At 36.3% G+C, this 18,903-nt stretch overlaps 2 protein-coding genes and 1 non-coding gene across 7 annotated transcripts in view; 1 reads left to right on the top strand and 2 right to left on the bottom strand.

The window, feature by feature from the left end:
- Positions 1 to 1,091: 1,091 nt before the first annotated feature.
- On the bottom strand, positions 1,092 to 14,227 carry rpn1 (ribophorin I). The gene is made up of 10 exons (XM_039656239.2): positions 13,844 to 14,227; positions 13,032 to 13,096; positions 10,563 to 10,869; positions 9,053 to 9,262; positions 6,410 to 6,602; positions 6,227 to 6,326; positions 5,997 to 6,135; positions 3,488 to 3,607; positions 3,156 to 3,401; positions 1,092 to 1,795 (listed from the first exon to the last, which is right to left on the bottom strand). Exons 1-10 carry the CDS (start codon positions 14,075 to 14,077, stop codon positions 1,613 to 1,615), a joined length of 1,797 nt encoding a protein of 598 aa, XP_039512173.2. The 5' UTR covers positions 14,078 to 14,227; the 3' UTR covers positions 1,092 to 1,612.
- A 1,075-nt stretch (positions 14,228 to 15,302) lies between these two features.
- pbrm1 (polybromo 1) overlaps positions 15,303 to 18,903 on the bottom strand; it is a 35,635-nt gene continuing 32,034 nt past the window's right edge. For all 5 annotated transcript variants that reach the window (XM_089124931.1, XM_089124934.1, XM_089124935.1 and 2 more), the window contains 3 exons: positions 18,106 to 18,155; positions 17,181 to 17,394; positions 15,303 to 15,908 (listed from right to left, as the gene is read on the bottom strand). In XM_089124931.1, the coding sequence (XP_088981057.1) occupies positions 15,736 to 15,908; positions 17,181 to 17,394; positions 18,106 to 18,155 (437 nt within the window). In that variant the 3' untranslated portion in view covers positions 15,303 to 15,735. The remainder of the gene's footprint in view (positions 15,909 to 17,180; positions 17,395 to 18,105; positions 18,156 to 18,903) is intronic.
- trnal-uag (transfer RNA leucine (anticodon UAG)) lies at positions 18,436 to 18,517 on the top strand. Its single transcript has one exon. It is a non-coding gene; the product is annotated as a tRNA-Leu (tRNA).

The raw sequence follows: 18,903 nt of genomic DNA, 5'->3' as shown, positions 1-18,903 counted from the left end.
CGTGTTTTTAAACATTTTCTCTGCATTTTTGTAATGTATATATAATATCTAAAGTAAGTACACAAGATATAATATAACAATAGATATAAACGAGTGAATTTGTTTTTAGAATACATTTGCCTTGTTTTAATGATTATTTTTTAACAAATAAAGATGAAAATAATGTATTGTAGTGTTAATTTGAAAGGGAAAGTTTACTTTTAGCAAGTCGGACGGCACAAAAACTGCAATTTCCAGTGCAGCATATACATTTTCTCCTAATTAACTTATGGAACTGGTTTACTTTTCTGCATGAAATAAAGAGAAATGTGCCCAAATATAAAAGTGATCATTGCTTGAGGTGAATATTCAGTACAAATGATAAATATAACACATGGACTTGAAATGTACCCCTAATCATATAATCACCCTTAAGCGTTAAAGTAATAAAGTAGTAGACAGACTAGCCTTTCAGTACAGTAAAGGAATTAGAGATTTTGACGCCAAAAAATAACTCAAACAGCTGTCATTTTTTTATCAAAGTATATACGCTAAATTGTTAGACTTCTTTTTGGCTGGCTCATAATTTTAATCTGTATAATTCTGATACAGTTAAAACTTTTTAAACACCTGGGCACTTGAACAAAATATACACACCCACACAAATATACTATATCATCATAACTTGGAAACAGATCTGATTGGTGACTGGCAGTCTTCTGTCAAAAAGGGTTTATTTCACAGTACAATTCAATTAGAAAATCAATTTCCAGCAATGTCTTTTAAAAATCAATATCTAAAGAACGGTCTTATATTGATAACACACTAACCACCATTAAAATGACAAGGTAAAAAAAAAACTTCTTGAAATTTTAAATGGCAAAATATTCAATTTATTTTTCTACCTCCCCCCAAAAAAAAAACAAAAAAAAAATTATATTTTTATTCAGGGAAAAAAAAAAAGAGATTTATGGAAACCAAGACCTTGACAGAGTTTAAAGTTATTTTAGATGAATGAATTAATGACTGGAGCCTAATTGCCTGAACATTTTAAAATAGAACTGCTTTACTTTGCAAAGCCTCTTATATAATCAAATCAATCAGACCACCGGTCCGGTTTTAAACACCTTGTTTATTTACGGACTGAAAATGTTTCCCGTGACATACAAAAATCACAAATTTCATTCACTGTGGAACTGAAGTATGTCACTTACAATAACAGAAAATCATACAAAAATGAGAAAAATAGAAAATTTCCAAACATGAGCATATCCGCGTCAAGCTTTTCAGCATCTTATGTTCCATACTTGTTTTTTTGGACGATCATTTTCTCTCTATCTCTATTTTTTTTGGAAACAATAAGTGCAATGATGATCATTTAAATCCAAATCCGACTCCAAAAACTGCAAATAACGAAGACTGCATCTGACATTCAGCAAATTGAAACAAACAAAACCCTCTTCTACAACCACACACACAAAACACACACATCCTGCAAAAATCACTCAAACTTCCTGCAAAGGCACCGACGTGATGTTCACAGAATGCTGCATCTTGTATGCGAGTGTACAGTTGATCTGCCAGTCCGGTGTGTGTGTGTGTGTGTGTGTGTGTGTGCGCGTGTGTGATGCGTTTACAAGGCGTCCAGAAGGCTGTCGATGCGGCTGACCAGCTCTTGCCTCTTGCCCGCCAGCGTTTTATCCGAGTCGATGTAGGCGTCCTTCTTCACCTTTCCGGCCACCAGCCGCTCAGCTTCCTGACAGGACCGGCACACCAGATCCTTCAACTGGCCGTCCAGCTTCTGTATCTCACCAACCTGCAGACGGAGGAGGAACGGGTTAGGGCCGACTTAAAGAGATAGTTCACCCAAACACACAAACTCTGTCATTAATGACACCGTAAGACTTTCGTTCATCTTTAGAACACAAATGAATATATTTTTGATTAATAGTTGAATAAAGTCGTTATTTTGCTATTTTTTGTGCACAAAAAGTATTCTCGTCACTCGATGAACTTAAAGGAGTAGTTCACTTTTAAAAAAACTTTTGCTGATAATTTACTCACCCCCATGTCATCCAAGATGTCCATGTCTTTCGTTCTTCAGTCGAAAAGAAATTAAGGTTTTTGATGAAAACATTCCAGGATTTTCTCCATATAATGGACTTCAATGGGGTCCAAACGGTTCAAGGTCCAAATGAGAGTTTCAAAGGACTTTAAACGATTCCAGATGATGAATAAGGGTCTTATCAAGGACCCTTCAAGTCATGACTCGAAAAAAGATTCGTTCATTTTGATGAACGAGTTCGAACAGGAGAGTCACGAACGCGCATCACAGAACAGAGCAAGGCGACCATTTGAGCTTATAAAACTTAAACTTTGTTATTTATTTATTAAATGAGCGATCGATTCGCTTGATAAGACCCTTATTCACCGTCTGGAATTGTTTAAAGCCCTTTGAACAGTTTGCACTGAAACTGTTGGAACCATTTGGACCCCATTGAAGTCCATTATATGGAGAAAATCCTGGAATGTTTTCATCAAAAACCTTAATTTCTTTTCGACTGAAGAAAGAAAGACATAGACATCTTGAATGACATGGGGGTGAGTAAATTATCAGCAAAAGTGTTTTTTGAAAGTGAATTACTCCTTTAAGGCGGAGGGTGTTTGGATTTCGCGTCTCTGTATGTGCACGCCACAGACATCCGGCCACTGCACTTCCGGCGTTCAGAGTTGCCTCTTTTGTGTTCCGTCAATATTATGGTATTATAAACAGCCCTATATTTAAAAATATATATATACTAAAAAAAAAAAAAAATCTGAATCGATTTGTGAATGGTCCGCATCGCGATACATCTAAGAATTGCTTTTTTCCCCCATAACTAGTTGCACGTCACACGCAGTCGTTATTTTGGTTTGTTTTTTGCGCACAGAAAGTATTTTAGTCGCTTGATAATCTTAAGGTTGAGCCGCTGTCGTCACTCGGACTATTTTAACGACGTCTTTCATAACTTTTGGGCCGGCCAGTTTCGATCCCTCAAGAAGCCTATGGAGGAGTGATCCAGCTCTCAGATATCTTTATTTATCAGTAATGACCCCGTAAGACTTTTGTTCATCTTCAGAACACAGAGTTTGCATTTGCAAACGAGATAACAGATGGTGTTTCTGAGGAGACGTACTTTTTCAGCCAGATCGGAGCCCTCCGCCTTGAGACGGGCTTGTAAAGCCGTGATGTCGCCGGTGAGGGTGCGGTGTTCGGCCTCGAGAGTCTTGCGGCCGCTGTTTAGGGCTCCGGTGTCCCGGGACTGCTTGTAGCGGTTCACCACTTCATCCATGTGGCGGTACAGACCGAGACGCTTGTTGACCAGAGTCAAGACCTGCTCGGTGATGGACGCCACCTTCATCCGCACCTCAGCGGCAGGATCCTGACACAGGAGAGGAGGACACAGACACTTAGATGACAATCTGACACCTTCAGTCACTCACACAGTACCGTGTGCTCCAGACGCACCTTGGTGATGGAGAAGTCGAGGCGCACGTAGATGATGACGGTGAAAAACAGGATGTAGAACGCTCCCACCACCAACAGCGGCTCCTGCAGCATCAGGATCTTGTTGAAGTTGTAGTGAACCTAAACACAGGATTAGCACAGGCACACTTGTGAGGTCACCGTCTCCACAAGACATTCATGACACCGTGCAAACGTTTTGACGAAAGGTTTGCTGAGCAGATGCACCTGTACTTTAGAGCGCAGAGTAAGAACTAACAGCAAAATAACCATGTGTAGCCCTCAAACCGTACTCACTTTACAGCCCTTAATCCTGTAATTGTGGACAAATGTGGCACTCAGGTGTGATCCTAATTTGTATTTATTATAAATCTTATATCACTGTCTTCGATAAAGTTTTGTTTATCCATTTATGGTGTTTTTATTTTTTATTTTGGGGGTGTTTTTGACTTTATTTGCTTCAAAAAGTTCCATATTTTCTATGTAAATTATGCTTATTTTTATGTTTTATTTATTAACTACATTAAAATATCATTCCAATAAATTCTTAGAGCTAAAACCTAAAGATGAAGTGACTTTGCTGTCACCTGGTGTCTTATTTTAGATTGCTCTAAATTACAGTTTTTCCCATTCATTTCTATGCCCATTTTTGACCCAAATACAAGATTAAGGAAGGTTTTTTTCAGCCACTTAACATTGTAGAATTGAGTAAAAAAAAATGTGTGTGTTCAGGAGGCAAACTTAGGAAAAGTAGCCAAGTCTTGCACCGCTCAGATCAAGGGAAGTATTTTTTAAAAATAAATAAACTATTTTGCCCACATTTATCCAGAGTACGGTTTTAGGGTTAATGTTGCAACTGCTCAGTTTTTCTTTAGAAATATTCGCTTTTGTAAACTCAATACAAATATCAAAAACAATACTGTAGTTTGATTGATATAATGTTTTTTAATAGCTTTATATTACACTATGTAGAAGGAAACTAAAAGAAAAAAAATATTCAAGAAATTTAAGAACATTTATTTCACATTTTTCTTGAGCTTAAATGTAAAAAAAGTGTTGATTGAAAAATATAAGTGTAAAAAAGATAAGTGAATGAATTTAAAACCTAATTCTTATTTATAATTCTAGTTAAATGTGGCATTTGTTACATTTAAATCGCAATTTACAGATTGCTTGATCCATTTGCCAGTTGCATTTAACATTAAGCTTTACATCTTTTAAGGTCTTTACTAATTTTTAAATTAGAAACTTTCTTTTATTTTAAGAAGCACTCTTAGTCTTCCATGCATATCTAGACCAGACTCTAAAATCTGAAAACTAAAATGTTCAGCTCATATTTTCTAAGCAATGCATCAGGATAAGATGATAGGACAGGAGGAACCTTCCTTGCAAGAGACTAAACACCCTTTAAAGGGTTAGTTCACCCAAAACATGCAAACTCTGTCAGTAATGACTCTCCCTCATGTTGTTCAACCCCGCAAGACTTTCGTTCATCTTCAGAACACAAATTAACCCTTGTGCATTGTTCAAATTCACTACCCTTTCATTCTGTTCGTGGCTGAAAACTACTTTAAACTGCTGTAGAAATGTTTCAGATAAATATTTTTTTCAAATTTTATTTGCATAAATCTATTAATCAACCTTAGTCCTGATCAAAACTACTAAATGTTAAAAAAAATAAAAATAAAAATCAGGATTTTAACGCTTTAATTTTCAAAATCATAAATGATGTCACTGATTGGGGGGGGGGGGGGTGCACACAAAATGCCTTATTTTCAATACAAAATATGATTGTGGCTGGGTTTTTTTTAGTCTTGGACATGTCAAAGATTAGAAACAACATTGATTTGGATGCATTGTTTTTGTGCAGCATCAGATTTGAACTTTTTCTCCCTCATTTACAGTTTGTGGCAGTTTTTGCCCCATTGACTTCCATTATAACCACATTTGTTGATTGCAAAGCCATGACACCATAAAATCATACATTTTTGATTGTTGGTGGTTTTCCCTGTTGGGAAGAGGTCAAATTTGTCATTTTTACTGTTAACCAGGTGGCACCATTAACCCTTTAGACAGTCCTGTGCACAAAAAAAGCTTAGTTTCTGGCTTTTACATGGAGTTTTATGGAGAAAGATATCTGAGATTAAATCTGAGAGCTGGATCACTCCTCCATAGGCTTCTGGCCGGCCCAAAAGTTATGAAAGACGTCGTTAAAATAGTCAGAGTGACGACAGCGGCTCAACCTTAAGATTATCAAGCGACGAGAATACAAACAAAAATAACGACTTTATTCAACTATTCATTTCCTTCTCTGTGGGCCGTGAGATTTCAGGTAGTGTAACAGGGCAGCGCTTCTGGGTTCAGCGCTTCTGGGTTCAGCGCTTCTACACTACATGAAGATGAACGAAAGTCTTACGGGGTTGAACAACATCATTACTGACAGTTTTCATTTTTGGGGTGAACTATCCCTTTAAGATGACCCCGCTGGTCTCCTCTGGAAGTCTGAGATTACCACGACGTCCTGAATGTGCTGCTCCACCAGATTGCTCTTGGTGGCCACCAGCACAGGTCTGCCAAAGGTGTCCAGGTAAGTGTAATGCAGCTCGTCCTGACTGCGGGTGATGGGGTACGGGGTGTCCATGTGGACATTTCTGGACCAACAAAGTACCAGTTAATCTATCGTCAACATTTTTAAAGGAATTGAGTATTACATATTTTGAAACTTTGTTGATTGAGGCTCACCTGGCTCCTTCAGGAAGGATCAGTTTCACAGTCAGCTGGTCAATCACCTGATCATCATAGACATGATCCACCAGACGCATCTTCAGGGCATACTGGTCTCCTAAAGAACAAACGGGTTCGTAACTACATAATTACTTTAAATTAACAGAAAATGTTTCCAATCTTGATAAACCAGACACACACCCAGATTGTAGAGATATTCATAGCTGGGAAGATTATAACCAATCATGTAATGTGTTTTCCAGCCACCGAACAGCGGGAAACGGGGACGGATTTCCACCTCTACGGAATCATCTAGAACTTGGAGGTGAGAGGTGGAGATGTTCCCGATCTCGTCGCGGTAGTACACGTCCTGAGCCGAGGCTGGGAGGATGGTCTGCGGGACACAAACACAAGTTGAAGAACAGCAAACCAATATGTCCTCGACTTCAACCGGTCTAAATATCATTTTAACAGTCTTTATTTTTGTCAGTTTAGAGATTTTGGCCTAGTTTACTCCAATACGTGCTCTTTCAAGCTGCTAAAAAGAAAAAGTTGAAAATATACTTTTAAAGGAGGAGTTCACTTTTGAAAAAACTTTTGCTGATAATTTACTCACCCCCGTGTCATCCAAGATGTCCATGTCTTTCTTTCTCCATTTGAAAAGAAATTAAGGTTTTTGATGAAAACATTCCAGGATTTTTCTCCATATAATGGACTTCAATGGGAACCAAACAGTTTAAGGTCCAAAAGACAGATTCAGTGCAGCTTCAAAGGGCTTTAAACGATTCCAGACGATGAATAAGGGTCATTTCAAGCGAAAACACTCATTTAAAAAAAAAAAACAAAAAAAAAAAAACTAAGTTTAAGTTTTATAAGCACAAATACAAACAAATCTTTTTCCGAGTCAATTCGTTCGTTGAATGAACCAAATGACTCGGAAAAAAGATTTGTTCATTTTGATGAACGAGTTCGAACAGGAGAGTCACGAACGCGCATCACAGAACAGAGCAAGGCGAGCATTTGAGCTTATAAAACTTAAACTTTGTTTTTTATTTATTAAATGAGTGATCGTTTCGCTTGATAAGATCCTTATTCATCGTCTGGTGTCGTTTAAAGCCTTTTGAAGCTGCACTGAAACTGTTTTTTGGACCTTGAACCGTTTGGTTCCCAGTAAAGTCCATTATATGGAGAAATATCCTGGAATGTTTTCATCAAAAACCCTAATTTCTTTTCGATTATCACCAAAAGTTTTTTTTGTAAAGTGAACTACTCCTTTAAGATGTTTATTTTATTACATTTAGTTTACTTGCGGCAGTAAATTCCTCCCGAATATACCAAGTTAGCATTCCAGCGCGTCACGCCATGTTCCGTCTGTTTACTGAAGTCAGTCATGAGCGGTATCTCTGTAAAGCTCTGAATCTCCTGTACAACATTGTGTAACCCAAATATGGGCATTTCCTTTCTATCAGTAACCAATCGTCAATGTCCAAAGAGTGATTTAAAGCCAATGACGAAATCTCATTGGCTACTGCTGGTTTCGCTGAGACGCATCACGTGGTGTACTCTGCCAATGTTAATTCATTGAGTTACTGCAGTTGTAGGCCTTATATGCCTGCCATGTTATTAAATAATCAGTTTTCATGAGCTTGAAATATATTATTATTACTAAGGGCCTGAGCATTTACTCTGTTTTTGAGCATTTTTTTTCCAATAGAAATGTATTCAATTCCCTACTTAAATCTTTAAATGGCTTTTTCTCAAAATGAGTTTGTCATTCTCCAGTAGAAATATCTCAGCCTATGAAGCACATATGTACACCAAACTCTCCAGTTATTCACTTCCCAGTATTCTGAATATATTTTCAGAGGGATTTATTAATAAATCTTTCCTGGCCTGATTTATGTGACATTTAAAAAAAAAAATATGATTTTTAAAGGCTATGGACAGTATATTTTGATTTCCAAGGTAAAGAAAGCACATATCCTGAAATCTTGTGTGTAAACAAAACGAAAAAAAAATTTTGCACCCGTCTTTCAGATTTATCTACCAAAAATATATGCAAAATTGAGTATATTTAATGAGATAATGCCTAATTTGCATAATTAAACATACAAATTAAAAAAAAAATTAATACATTTTTTATATACTTGTGCAAGTAATAAACTGAGGAAGTTTCATGGTGATATCGATTATTTAAAAAAAAATAATTCTCTATTAACCTGTAGTGTCTCGCCTTAAGAGGCACTCTTTCATGCATATCTAGACTCTAAAATATGAAAACTAAAATGTTCAATGCAAAGTCAAATATAATTTATATTTCATACCCCTGACCAAAATAGAGTTTTTCGAGTTGCCTATAGCAACGCAAACGTCAGCTGAGGCAGAGCCATTATGTTAACCCAGCTGTCATTTTGCGAAATTCTATAAAGGGACATTGTGTACTTTTTTAGGTATTTTATTATCTAAAATCACTATTTTTATTCATAAATATGTCCACAATGGTGTACAAACACCTCTGCCAATTATCGGACTTATCCTTGTAAACGAAGCATTTATTATCTTTATATACATGGGATGGGTAAGTCCACGGAGGCTTCCATGTAGATCCGCCATCTTGAAAAACTATAATAGCATTTGTAACGTTCAATAAGAATATATTTTAATATCGTTCTTGCAACCTGTTCACCCGAAGGAAAACTCGGCGAAGTGTTATCAGAAGATCCTGTCATAGCATAGATGCAACACGCATTTGAATAAGCTATCCGCTTGAATGCAAAAAACAATAACCACTAGATGGGAGAAATGTCCCTTTAAAGAGTTTAAAAAAGTAGATAGATGAGACACCTTGAAAGATTTGACCGAGGAAATGCCGCTGTCAGACTGTCTCTGGTAGTCGTAGCGGGAGAACGGCCCCTTCAGGTAGGCCCCGGTGTGTCTCAGGTCGACGGTTTCCTCCACGGCGATGTTGCCCCAGTGGGAGACCTCGATGGTCCGAGTGATGCTGCTGATGGTGAGGAAGGGTGTGTTGTTCTCATAGTGGATCTTCATGGCATCCTACAGACCAGCCGATTTCAGAAGGTTAAACACTGCTGCTCAAAGTAAACGTCCACACACACATACACTACCGGTCAAATGTTTCAGATCGGTAAGATTTTTTTATGGTTTTTAAAAGAAGTCTCTTCTGCTCACCAAGGCTGCAATTATTTGATAAAAAAAAACAAAACAAAAAAAAAAACAGTAATATTGAGAAATATTATTACAATTTAAAACAGCAGTTTTCAATGTGAATATATAGTGAAGTGTAATTTATTCCTGTGATCAAAGCATCATTACTCCAGTCTGCAGTGTCACATGATCCTACTGAAATTATTATAATATGATGCTCAAGAAACATTTACGATTATTATCCATGTTAAAAACAGTTTCTTACATTTTTATTTCAGGATTCTTTGATGAATAGAAAGTTCAAAAGAACAGAATTGATCTGAAATGGAAAGCTTTTGTAACATTAATCACTACCATTCAAAAGTTCGGGGTCAGTAAGAATTAATTTTTTTTTTGGGGGGGAAAGAAATTAGAAAACACTTTTATTCATCAAGGATGAGTTAAATTGATCAAAAGTTACAGTAAAGACATTTATAATGTTAGAAAAGAGTATATTTTAAATAAATGCTGTTCTTTTGAACTTTCTATTCATCATGTAATTTTGGGGGAAAAAATGGTACACGACTGTTTAACATTGAAAATAAGCATAAAATCAGCATATTAGAATGATTTCTGAAGGATCATGTGACACTGAAAACTGATGTGAAATCAGCAACAGTAATAATGATGTTGAAAATTCAGCTTTAAAATTACATTTTAAAATATATTAAAATAGAAAACAGTAATTTTAAATTGTCATAATATTTCAAAGTATTACTTTTTTTTTTCATCAAATAAAGCAGCCTTGGTGAGCAGAAGAGACTTCATTTAAAAACATAAAAAAACGTACTGACCTAAAACTTTTGACCGGTAGTGTTTATCATTTTAGCAACCAATAACTGATATGTGGACTATGGTTATCAGCAATAATCCACACCGTTGTCCGCTGTCATCACACAGTTTTTATTTGGCCTCTAGAGGCCGCTCTCGTACTATCACGGATGCCCCGTGGTGTTTGACGCATTACGCTACACTAGCCTGCTCAGAGCAGAATATATCAGATGCAGATTTAAAACTTTGACAATGAAAGTGTACAATACACAACAGGTTGTCATTTTAAAATGATTCTTTTGTTGACCAGATGCTGCATTAGTAGCCATCAAGGCTGATGGGATGTTAACCTTAACCTGAGTTAACATTGTTGAGTTACCTGGCTGAAGGGAGGAACATCTTTGAACGGCCCGTACTCGATGGTCTCGTCGCTCTTGCTGGGGTTGCCCAGTTTGGTGTAGGACTCCACGGTCTTGGAGGCCAGGCGCACACGGGTGGTCTGGGAGCGGGTGGGGTACGGGGAGAACAGGTAGTGGTTCCCCTGGAAGACCACCAGCTGTCGCTCGGCCTGGGTGATCTGGGTGGGGAAAGGCTTCAGCACGTGACTGAACACGCTCTCGACCTTCACCCGCAGCTTCGCCCCCGGAGCGAGAGGAGACGGCAACTGGGCCTCGAAGAATTTACCACTGCGGGAGAGGAGCAAACAAGATCAGGTCAATGCTGACCTCCAAGAAGAGGAACATGTCTAGAGGAGCTCACACCACAACTTCACATTCTCTCACAGGTTTGTAGTCTAAAAAGCTAAATTTAATGCATCTTCAAACCACATCAATTTGCATTTTAAAACTGGATTCCAATTAGGGTTACAAGATTAATCACATTATTGCTTCTCTCGAATAAGCATAACATTTGTAACTCTGTGTTGTGTATTTGTATTTATTTATTTTTTACTGATGGACCATGAGTCTGAATAAAGAATACTACTACTACATAATCATCTGAGGTTATGTATCCTGAAAACTTTTTCATTAATTAATCGCATTGGTAACAAGGTTTTGTGTGTGGGTTGCCAGATATCAGTTTAAATCCCCAAACCACCCAGTGTAATACTTTATCTTTCCAACCTGGCAACCGCTTCTGCACTGCAGTGTTGATGACCTGAAAACCAACAGGAGTTTAAAGATGTCTAATACGATATTCTGTGCAAATTCAAGTGCAATATTGCACGTTTGAGTTCTTTATGAAGCCACTTGTGCTATTGCTTCAACAAACTCTGCAAGCAAACTGATCCAAACATGCATTTTGACTATATCGGTTTAAAAAAGAAAATCACAGACATAATTTGGGATTGATGTGACAAATTTCACCGTTTTAGCTTATGAGAGTTGCTGTAGTGTTTGACTGATATAGGTTGTATGATGGCCACTAATAAAAAAAAAAAAATATATATGAAGAGTTCAGATGCAAAAGCCTCTAAGTGCCATTTGAAATTTTCTTCTAGAATGATCATTTTTATTAAGCTTGTATATTTAAGTTCAGTGATTTCACTTAAATGGCAATGAAGATTACCTATTAATTGTTATTTAAGTGAAATTACTGAACTTAAATATACAAGTTTGATAAAAATCATCATTAAAGAAGAAAATTTCAAATTGCATTTAGAGGCTTTTGCATCTGAACTCTTCATATATATATATATATATATATATATCAGACAATTTAATTAGCTTGCTATCTACTTTACATAATATTTACAAAATATAATATTTTTTAGTTAAAAATCATTTGAATTTGACAAAATAATCTGCAAAACAAATAGATTTCTTAGTTCTGTAGTGCTATTATGACATTTTCAGAAATAAAGAAATTGTTAAATAAGAAAATTTAAAAGGTTTACTTTACACTATCCAACAATACTTAGTAATCTAATAAGTCTGTGTGCACTGGGAATCATATTTTCTTAAAGACCAGGCAATGCTAATACTACATATAATACACACACTATAATACACTGTTTGAAATTGCTCGCTTATGCGTGTTCAGTGACACCCAATTCACAAAGCTTGAATCTTCTGCATGGATGGACGGTCATGCACAGACTACATGCATTTTTTATACAGGATACAACACCTGTACTTTTTTATAATGATCATAAAAAAAACGATCAGTCGACTGCTACTTTCTAAATGATGAAAAATGGTAAAACTTTAAGAAGCATTCCTCAATATTAATTCTAAATATATCAACTTATGTATACAATTTCAAAATAAAAGTCCTGCTTAAGACACCAAATAGAAAAAAGTAATGACCAAATCAGAGCTAAAAAAAAGGCAATCATCTGACATATGAACTGAATTTTATACGTGACCACATGAAATTGGAATGTTTCAGACGAAATGTAAAACTAAAATCTTTCTTAAATAAGAACAACTGTGATTACTACTAAATTATAATTTGAGCAGAACAATTAATTTAACAATTATTGAGCAGCCCTAAATTAAATCTGATTTTGTCACCACAAAATAAAAACTGACAACACTTACTGCAGTAGTTATTATAAACGAAATTCAAGTGCCCTCATATTCTTTAATCAAAATAACTTCCCCTCCCTCTTCAGTGACTTCTCTTCACTGACGATGCATTTACTGATGCGAGGGGCGGGGCAACCTGTCACTCACATGAGATCCACCAATAGCAGACCTCAACCATCCGATCAATTTCCCATGGTCAAAAAGACACAAACATTTTTATTTTTCTTGCTCGAGAAGCGGTATTCGTCACAACAGTGAAGAAATGATGATCGCAACTTTTGTTTCACACGACTTTAATACTTTCTCCCAGTGTTTACCTTTGTCCATCGATAGTTTTCTCTTTCAGCTCTAGGCTTTCATCCTCATCTTCCTCTCCCTTTACCTGGTGAAGATACAAAAACCTTCTGTTATAACCAGAAACGTCTTAACATGCAGTCTAAAGGAAGAAAAAACAGGGAAAACTCATGACCATAAAGTCTGAAGCTTAAAACGAACACAGATCAAAGCCAAATAAATGCAAATGAGCCGTCTGTCAAACTCATAGCAGCTTATATACACATTTAAGCAGGAGAAACACGTTTTTATTAAGAGAAGAAAACCAAATGACGCTGGATTCATGTTTTTTGTATAATACTGGTGTAGGGCTCCAGCACGGAAGTGAACGCTGTTTCCGGAACGTACGTGTCACGCTGGCACTGACAGAGCAAAGCGGAAGTGCGCTGCACAACCACAGCTAATGCTAACTCCTAGATATAACACCTCAATAATGCCATGTGCATTACACCTTAATTCATTTGAATTAATTATTTGAATGAACTTTACATATTAACTACATTAACTAATATTAAATGTGCCAAAAATATGTGCAAATGTACAAATCAAGCGGAATCATGCAGCTAGCTTAGGCTACAGTAACACTTATCTATGAAAAGTTGCACTCCCTATTGTCTCTATGGCAAAAATAAGTTCCAGATATAATTTAAAAAGCATGTAACAGTCCGAAATGAATAAGTTAGAATTAAAAGAGAGCCAGTGGATCTTAAGTGATAGCTCGCAAGGAGCTCCCCTTCAGCATCACCCACTCCTGCCTGCTTGCAGATTTATTACTAAAGTTATATGATTTACTCACAGATGCACCGATGAAGGCCAGATGCGGCGCGAGCTCGGGCTCCAGCGCGAGCGTGAAACTGTGCGCTCGCGACGCTCCGTGGTTCGCGAGCTGAATCTCGGCTGTGATCTTCCCGAGATGAGTGCTCAGATCCAGTGTGCGCTTCACGTCCTCGTTCACGAGCCCGTCCGCGCTGACCGACGCGCAGAACAGGCTCGAGATCAGCACTAAACTCACCGCTCCGGCGCTCCACATTGTCTTGCGTTTATATGTTATGATTTGGAGGTTAATACATGTAATAAGTCCTATCTTGTGACGTGTTTGCGCATGCAGTGAGGCCTCGCGCTGCAAAAGGTGCTCCTGAAGGATGACGCTTCATTCATTCCCTCACGAGTGACGTCACCAACATGGCGGACAATGAACCCACCTTTCACCGCGGCTTTTGGCATTGTGATCATACAAGAAAACTTTGGCAAGACATTTGCCAGTTTATTGTAAACTATAAAGACTTTTGCTTTATTTCAAGTATGTTTTGTTTGGGGTTTTGATTTTTGAGAAGCAATATGAGAATATTTTTTCTTTGTAACTTAAATATTAAAACTATGAAAGTTACCAAATGATACCAAATCAAAATGATGTTAAGATCTATATCAAATCCTTATCTACCTCTTGTAACAAAAAGGCTACAAAAATCTTGAATGTATGCTCAATATTGGGTGTTTTTGTATATTTTTTCTGTTTTTTTAAAAAAAAAAAATATTTCTTTATTTCTTTATAATTTCTTTATTTCTTAACAATTCTTCATAATAGGTTTTATGGGTAGAATTGTTTCTAATCGATAACCCCCCCATCCCTAAATTCAAATGTGATGTATTACCTATCAGTCCCTGTACATCTCTTTCTTTGTTTGGCTTTTAAATGTTCATTTCTGTATCTCGTAAATAAAGGTTTAATAAAAAAAAAAAAAAAAAAAAAAAATTCACCGGGGCAAAAAATAAAATAAACAAAAAGGCTCTTCTCTTTACTTTTTCTACATTGTGACCGTTTCCTTTTTTTTTTTAAATAATGTTCTCAATAAAAACTAAACTTTCACTGAGGCAGCACAGTAATGAATGTTGTATCATGTCTTTACTGTCACTTTTCATTATATAGTTCAAGAAGATATGATGCAAAATGACAGTAAAGATGTTGCAAATGGTTTATATTTCTAAAAATGCTGTTTTTTAATGTAAATAATAAGTGTTTCCAGTGCACCAAATCAGCATAATATAATGATTTATGAAGAATCATGTGACAGCAGAAAACTCAGCTTTGGTATTACAGGAATATATATATATAAAAAAAAAAATATTAAACTAGAAAAGTGATTTAGTAAACTATAGATAAGACATAGAGTAACACTGAGAGAGAGAGATTTACCAGAGTAAATTATAAAAATGGTTATTTTGCCTTACCATACAAAAGCAATTATGTCCAGTAGTTTTGTCACTGTTAGTTTATTGAAACAATAGACAGATAGTGTCCATTCCAAAATGATTTTAGCTGATACAACTGGGATGATATGAAAAATAGGCCTGTTAACTTCTTGTCAAACCATTTCACGAACCAAGACCCAAAAACGGCCATTTCTACATTCTTTCAGAACAATCCTAACTTATTCGCCTCTCAAATTACAACGAACAAACACTTTAAAGTTCAACATTTTATGAAAATGTTTAAATTGGTCTAAGAACATTTAATAGTCAACATACAAAATGAGCCGATTGAAAGTGCTATTAAGAAACATCAACACTAACGCAGCCAACAGACGATATTTAGCATTACACACCCCTAAACAGAACGTCATTCGATCACCACATGAACACACTAAGAACAGCTGGTCTCACGGTGTAAGACTGATGAAGAGGAATGCTTCAGATGTTTTGGATGTTGTACGTTTGTTGAATGTTCAGTGTGTCTCGCAGCATCAGGTCCCGAAGTCGCCACAGAGCGTCAGCCATGGTCTTGTGAGCGCCCTTGCTCTTCAGCCAATGAGAGGGCAGACGGCTCTCCTGCTCTTTTGTGAGCCGCACATCTTTCCTGCGAGCTGGGGTCGAACACACACACACACACACACACACACACACACACACACACACACACACACACACACACACACACACACACACACTCATCATATGGCTGGTTTAAGATTTCAGAAATTAATGACAGACTTGTTAAGTCAGTTGATAATACACATTTTTTCTAATATTATTAATGATTATCTAATATAAATATTGTGTAACATACTCTATCATTTAAAAGTTCAGGAGATTGAAAGCATTTGTTACTAAAGATTTCTATTTCAAACAAATTCTGTTCTTCAAACTTTTTATTCATCAAAATGTTGAATATTCATCAAACAAAAATATGAAGCAGCTCAACTGTTTTCAACATTGATAATAATAAGAAAAAAAAAGATAATAATAAGAAAAAAAGAAAAACAGAGTGATTTCTGAAGGATCATGTGACACTGAAGACTGGAGTAATGATGCTGAAAATTCACAGCAATATAAATTACACTTTAAAATATAATAAAATAGAAAACAAGTCATTTTAAACTGCCGTCATATCTTATAAAATTATTAGGGCTGTCAAACGATTAATCGCGATTAATCGCATCCAAAATAATAGTTTACGTTTACATAATATATGTGGGTGCACTGTATATAATTATTTTGTATTTATATATAAATACACACACATGCATGTGTATTTAAGAAAAAAATATTATTTATATATAAAATATTTATATTTATATAATATAAAGTAAACTATATATAAATCTATATACATGAAAATATTTCTTAAATATATACAAGCATGTGTGTGTGTTTATATATAAAATAATTATACACAGTGCACCAACATATAATATGCAAACAAAAACTTTTACTTTGGATGCGATTAATCGTTTGACAGCCCTAAAAATTATATGTATTTTTAACTGTATTTATGCTCAAATACCTAGCTTTTGGTAAGCATAAGATACTTGAATAATGGTTGGGTAAATCTCACTCATATTTTGTATTTTCTTTATGCAAAATGTAATTCATATTTTTTAGTTAATGCATTAACTAATATGAACTAACAATGGGCAATATATTTTCACAGAATTTATTAACCTTTAAGCTTTCATGATCATGTTAGTTCACAGTGCATTAACTAATATTATCACACTGCTCTTGAATCATTTTCATAATTGGGTCAACTAACCCTTTAACTCATGTAGTTAACTAATGTTTATTGTAAAGTGTTACATCACCTGGCTGTCTCAGTATCTGCATTGAACATGATGTAAATCTGCATTCTTACTCACCGGAGAGTGTTTGGTCCCACTTGCTGACAGTGGTGGACTCAGCACTGAGTCCTTCAATATACCTCAGGTAAGCCTCTGAGTGCAGCAGGCGCTGGGGTTTGGGTGGAGGAGACACGAATATGGGTGTGGACGGCTGCTGTAGAGAGGGCGTCCCAGCCTGCCCCTGTCCCGGGTAGGGGGGCGGAGCCTGTAGGCCTGAGTTCATCACACCCATCTACAGAAACACAGATTCAGAACGACTCCAAGCGCAGACATGATTCCTTGTAGCCCTCAAACCGTATTCACTTTATAGCCCTTAATCCTGTAATTGTGGACAAATGTGGGCACTCAGGTGTGTGATCCTAATTTTTATTTATTATAAATGTTATATCACTGTCTTCGATAAAGTTTTGTCTATCCATTTTTATTTTGGGGGTATTTTTGAATTTATTTATTTCAAAAAGTACCATATTTTCTAAGTAAATTATGCTTATTTTTATGTTTGATTTTTTTAACTACATTAAAATATCATTCCAATAAGTTCTTAGAGCTCAAACCTAAAGATGAAGTGACTTCTGTCACCTGGTGTCTTATTTTAGATTGCTCTGAATTACAGTTTTTCCCATTCATTTCTATGCCCATTTTTGACCCAAATACAAGATTAAGGAGTTGCTTTTTTCAGCCACTTAACATTGTAGAATTGAGTAAAAAAAATTGTGTGTGTTCAGAAGGCAAATTTAGGAAAAGTAGCCAAGTCTTGCACCGCTCAGATCAAGGTAAGTATTTAAAAAAAATAAAATAAACTATTTTTCCCACATTTTTCCAGAGTATGGTTTTAGGGTTAATCCAACCGTTGTTGTTGTTTTTGTTGCCAGAGATAAATTGCATCAACATTTAGAATTAATATATAAGGGATAAACACGAAACCCTTCAAAATCAGCATTACCTGAGTCCCATAAGCACTTCCTGTTGAACCCGGGGCCACTCCATTCATTCCTGTGAGAGAGGGATCAGCATACACTGAGAATAAGAGACTTTCAAAGTCCTCTGATACCCTCTGTTCATGGTTATCCGTTCTGTTCAGGCATAATCCACAGAAATTAAGACATATCTCAAATCAAGCAAAAGGAGAAACTGAGAGAAATGTTCACGCTGATCATATAGTGAGGGTCCAGGGACTGTCAAGCTCCAAAAAATATACAATGAAAGAAGTGCATCTAATTTGTGTAATAAAGCGAACAGATTTTGATTGGATAATGAATCCCTGCTCAGGAGGGGTAGCGTGGCCGAGCGGTCTAAGGCGCTGGATTTAGGCTCCAGTCTCTCTGGAGGCGTGGGTTCGAATCCCACCGCTGCCAAATACAGTATGTTTTGTGGCCTAAAGGTTTGAGAGTTAAAGAATAAATGTGTGTGTGTGTTGTTTGAATGTTATCTGGATCCGATATATCATTGGCTTTGTCGTGTGACCTAGCGAGTCCTCTCCTTTGAACAGTTTGCACTGAAACTCTCATTTGGACCTTGAACCGTTTGGACCCCATTGAAGTCCATTATATGGAGAAAAATCCTGGAATGTTTTCCTCAAAAACCTTCATTTCTTTTCCACTGAAGAAATAAAGACATGGACATCTTGGATGACATGGGGGGTGAGTAAATTATCAACAAAAGTTTTTTTAAGAGCGAACTACTTCTTTAATATTGTAACTGTTCATGGTTCAGGTCCATTAAAGGACAGGTTGGGTATTTT

Source organism: Pimephales promelas, chromosome 21 (genome assembly GCF_988280905.1).
Source record: "Pimephales promelas chromosome 21, fPimPro1.hap1.1, whole genome shotgun sequence".
Lineage (NCBI taxonomy): Eukaryota > Metazoa > Chordata > Actinopteri > Cypriniformes > Leuciscidae > Pimephales > Pimephales promelas.
This window is presented reverse-complemented; position numbering and strand designations above follow the sequence as displayed.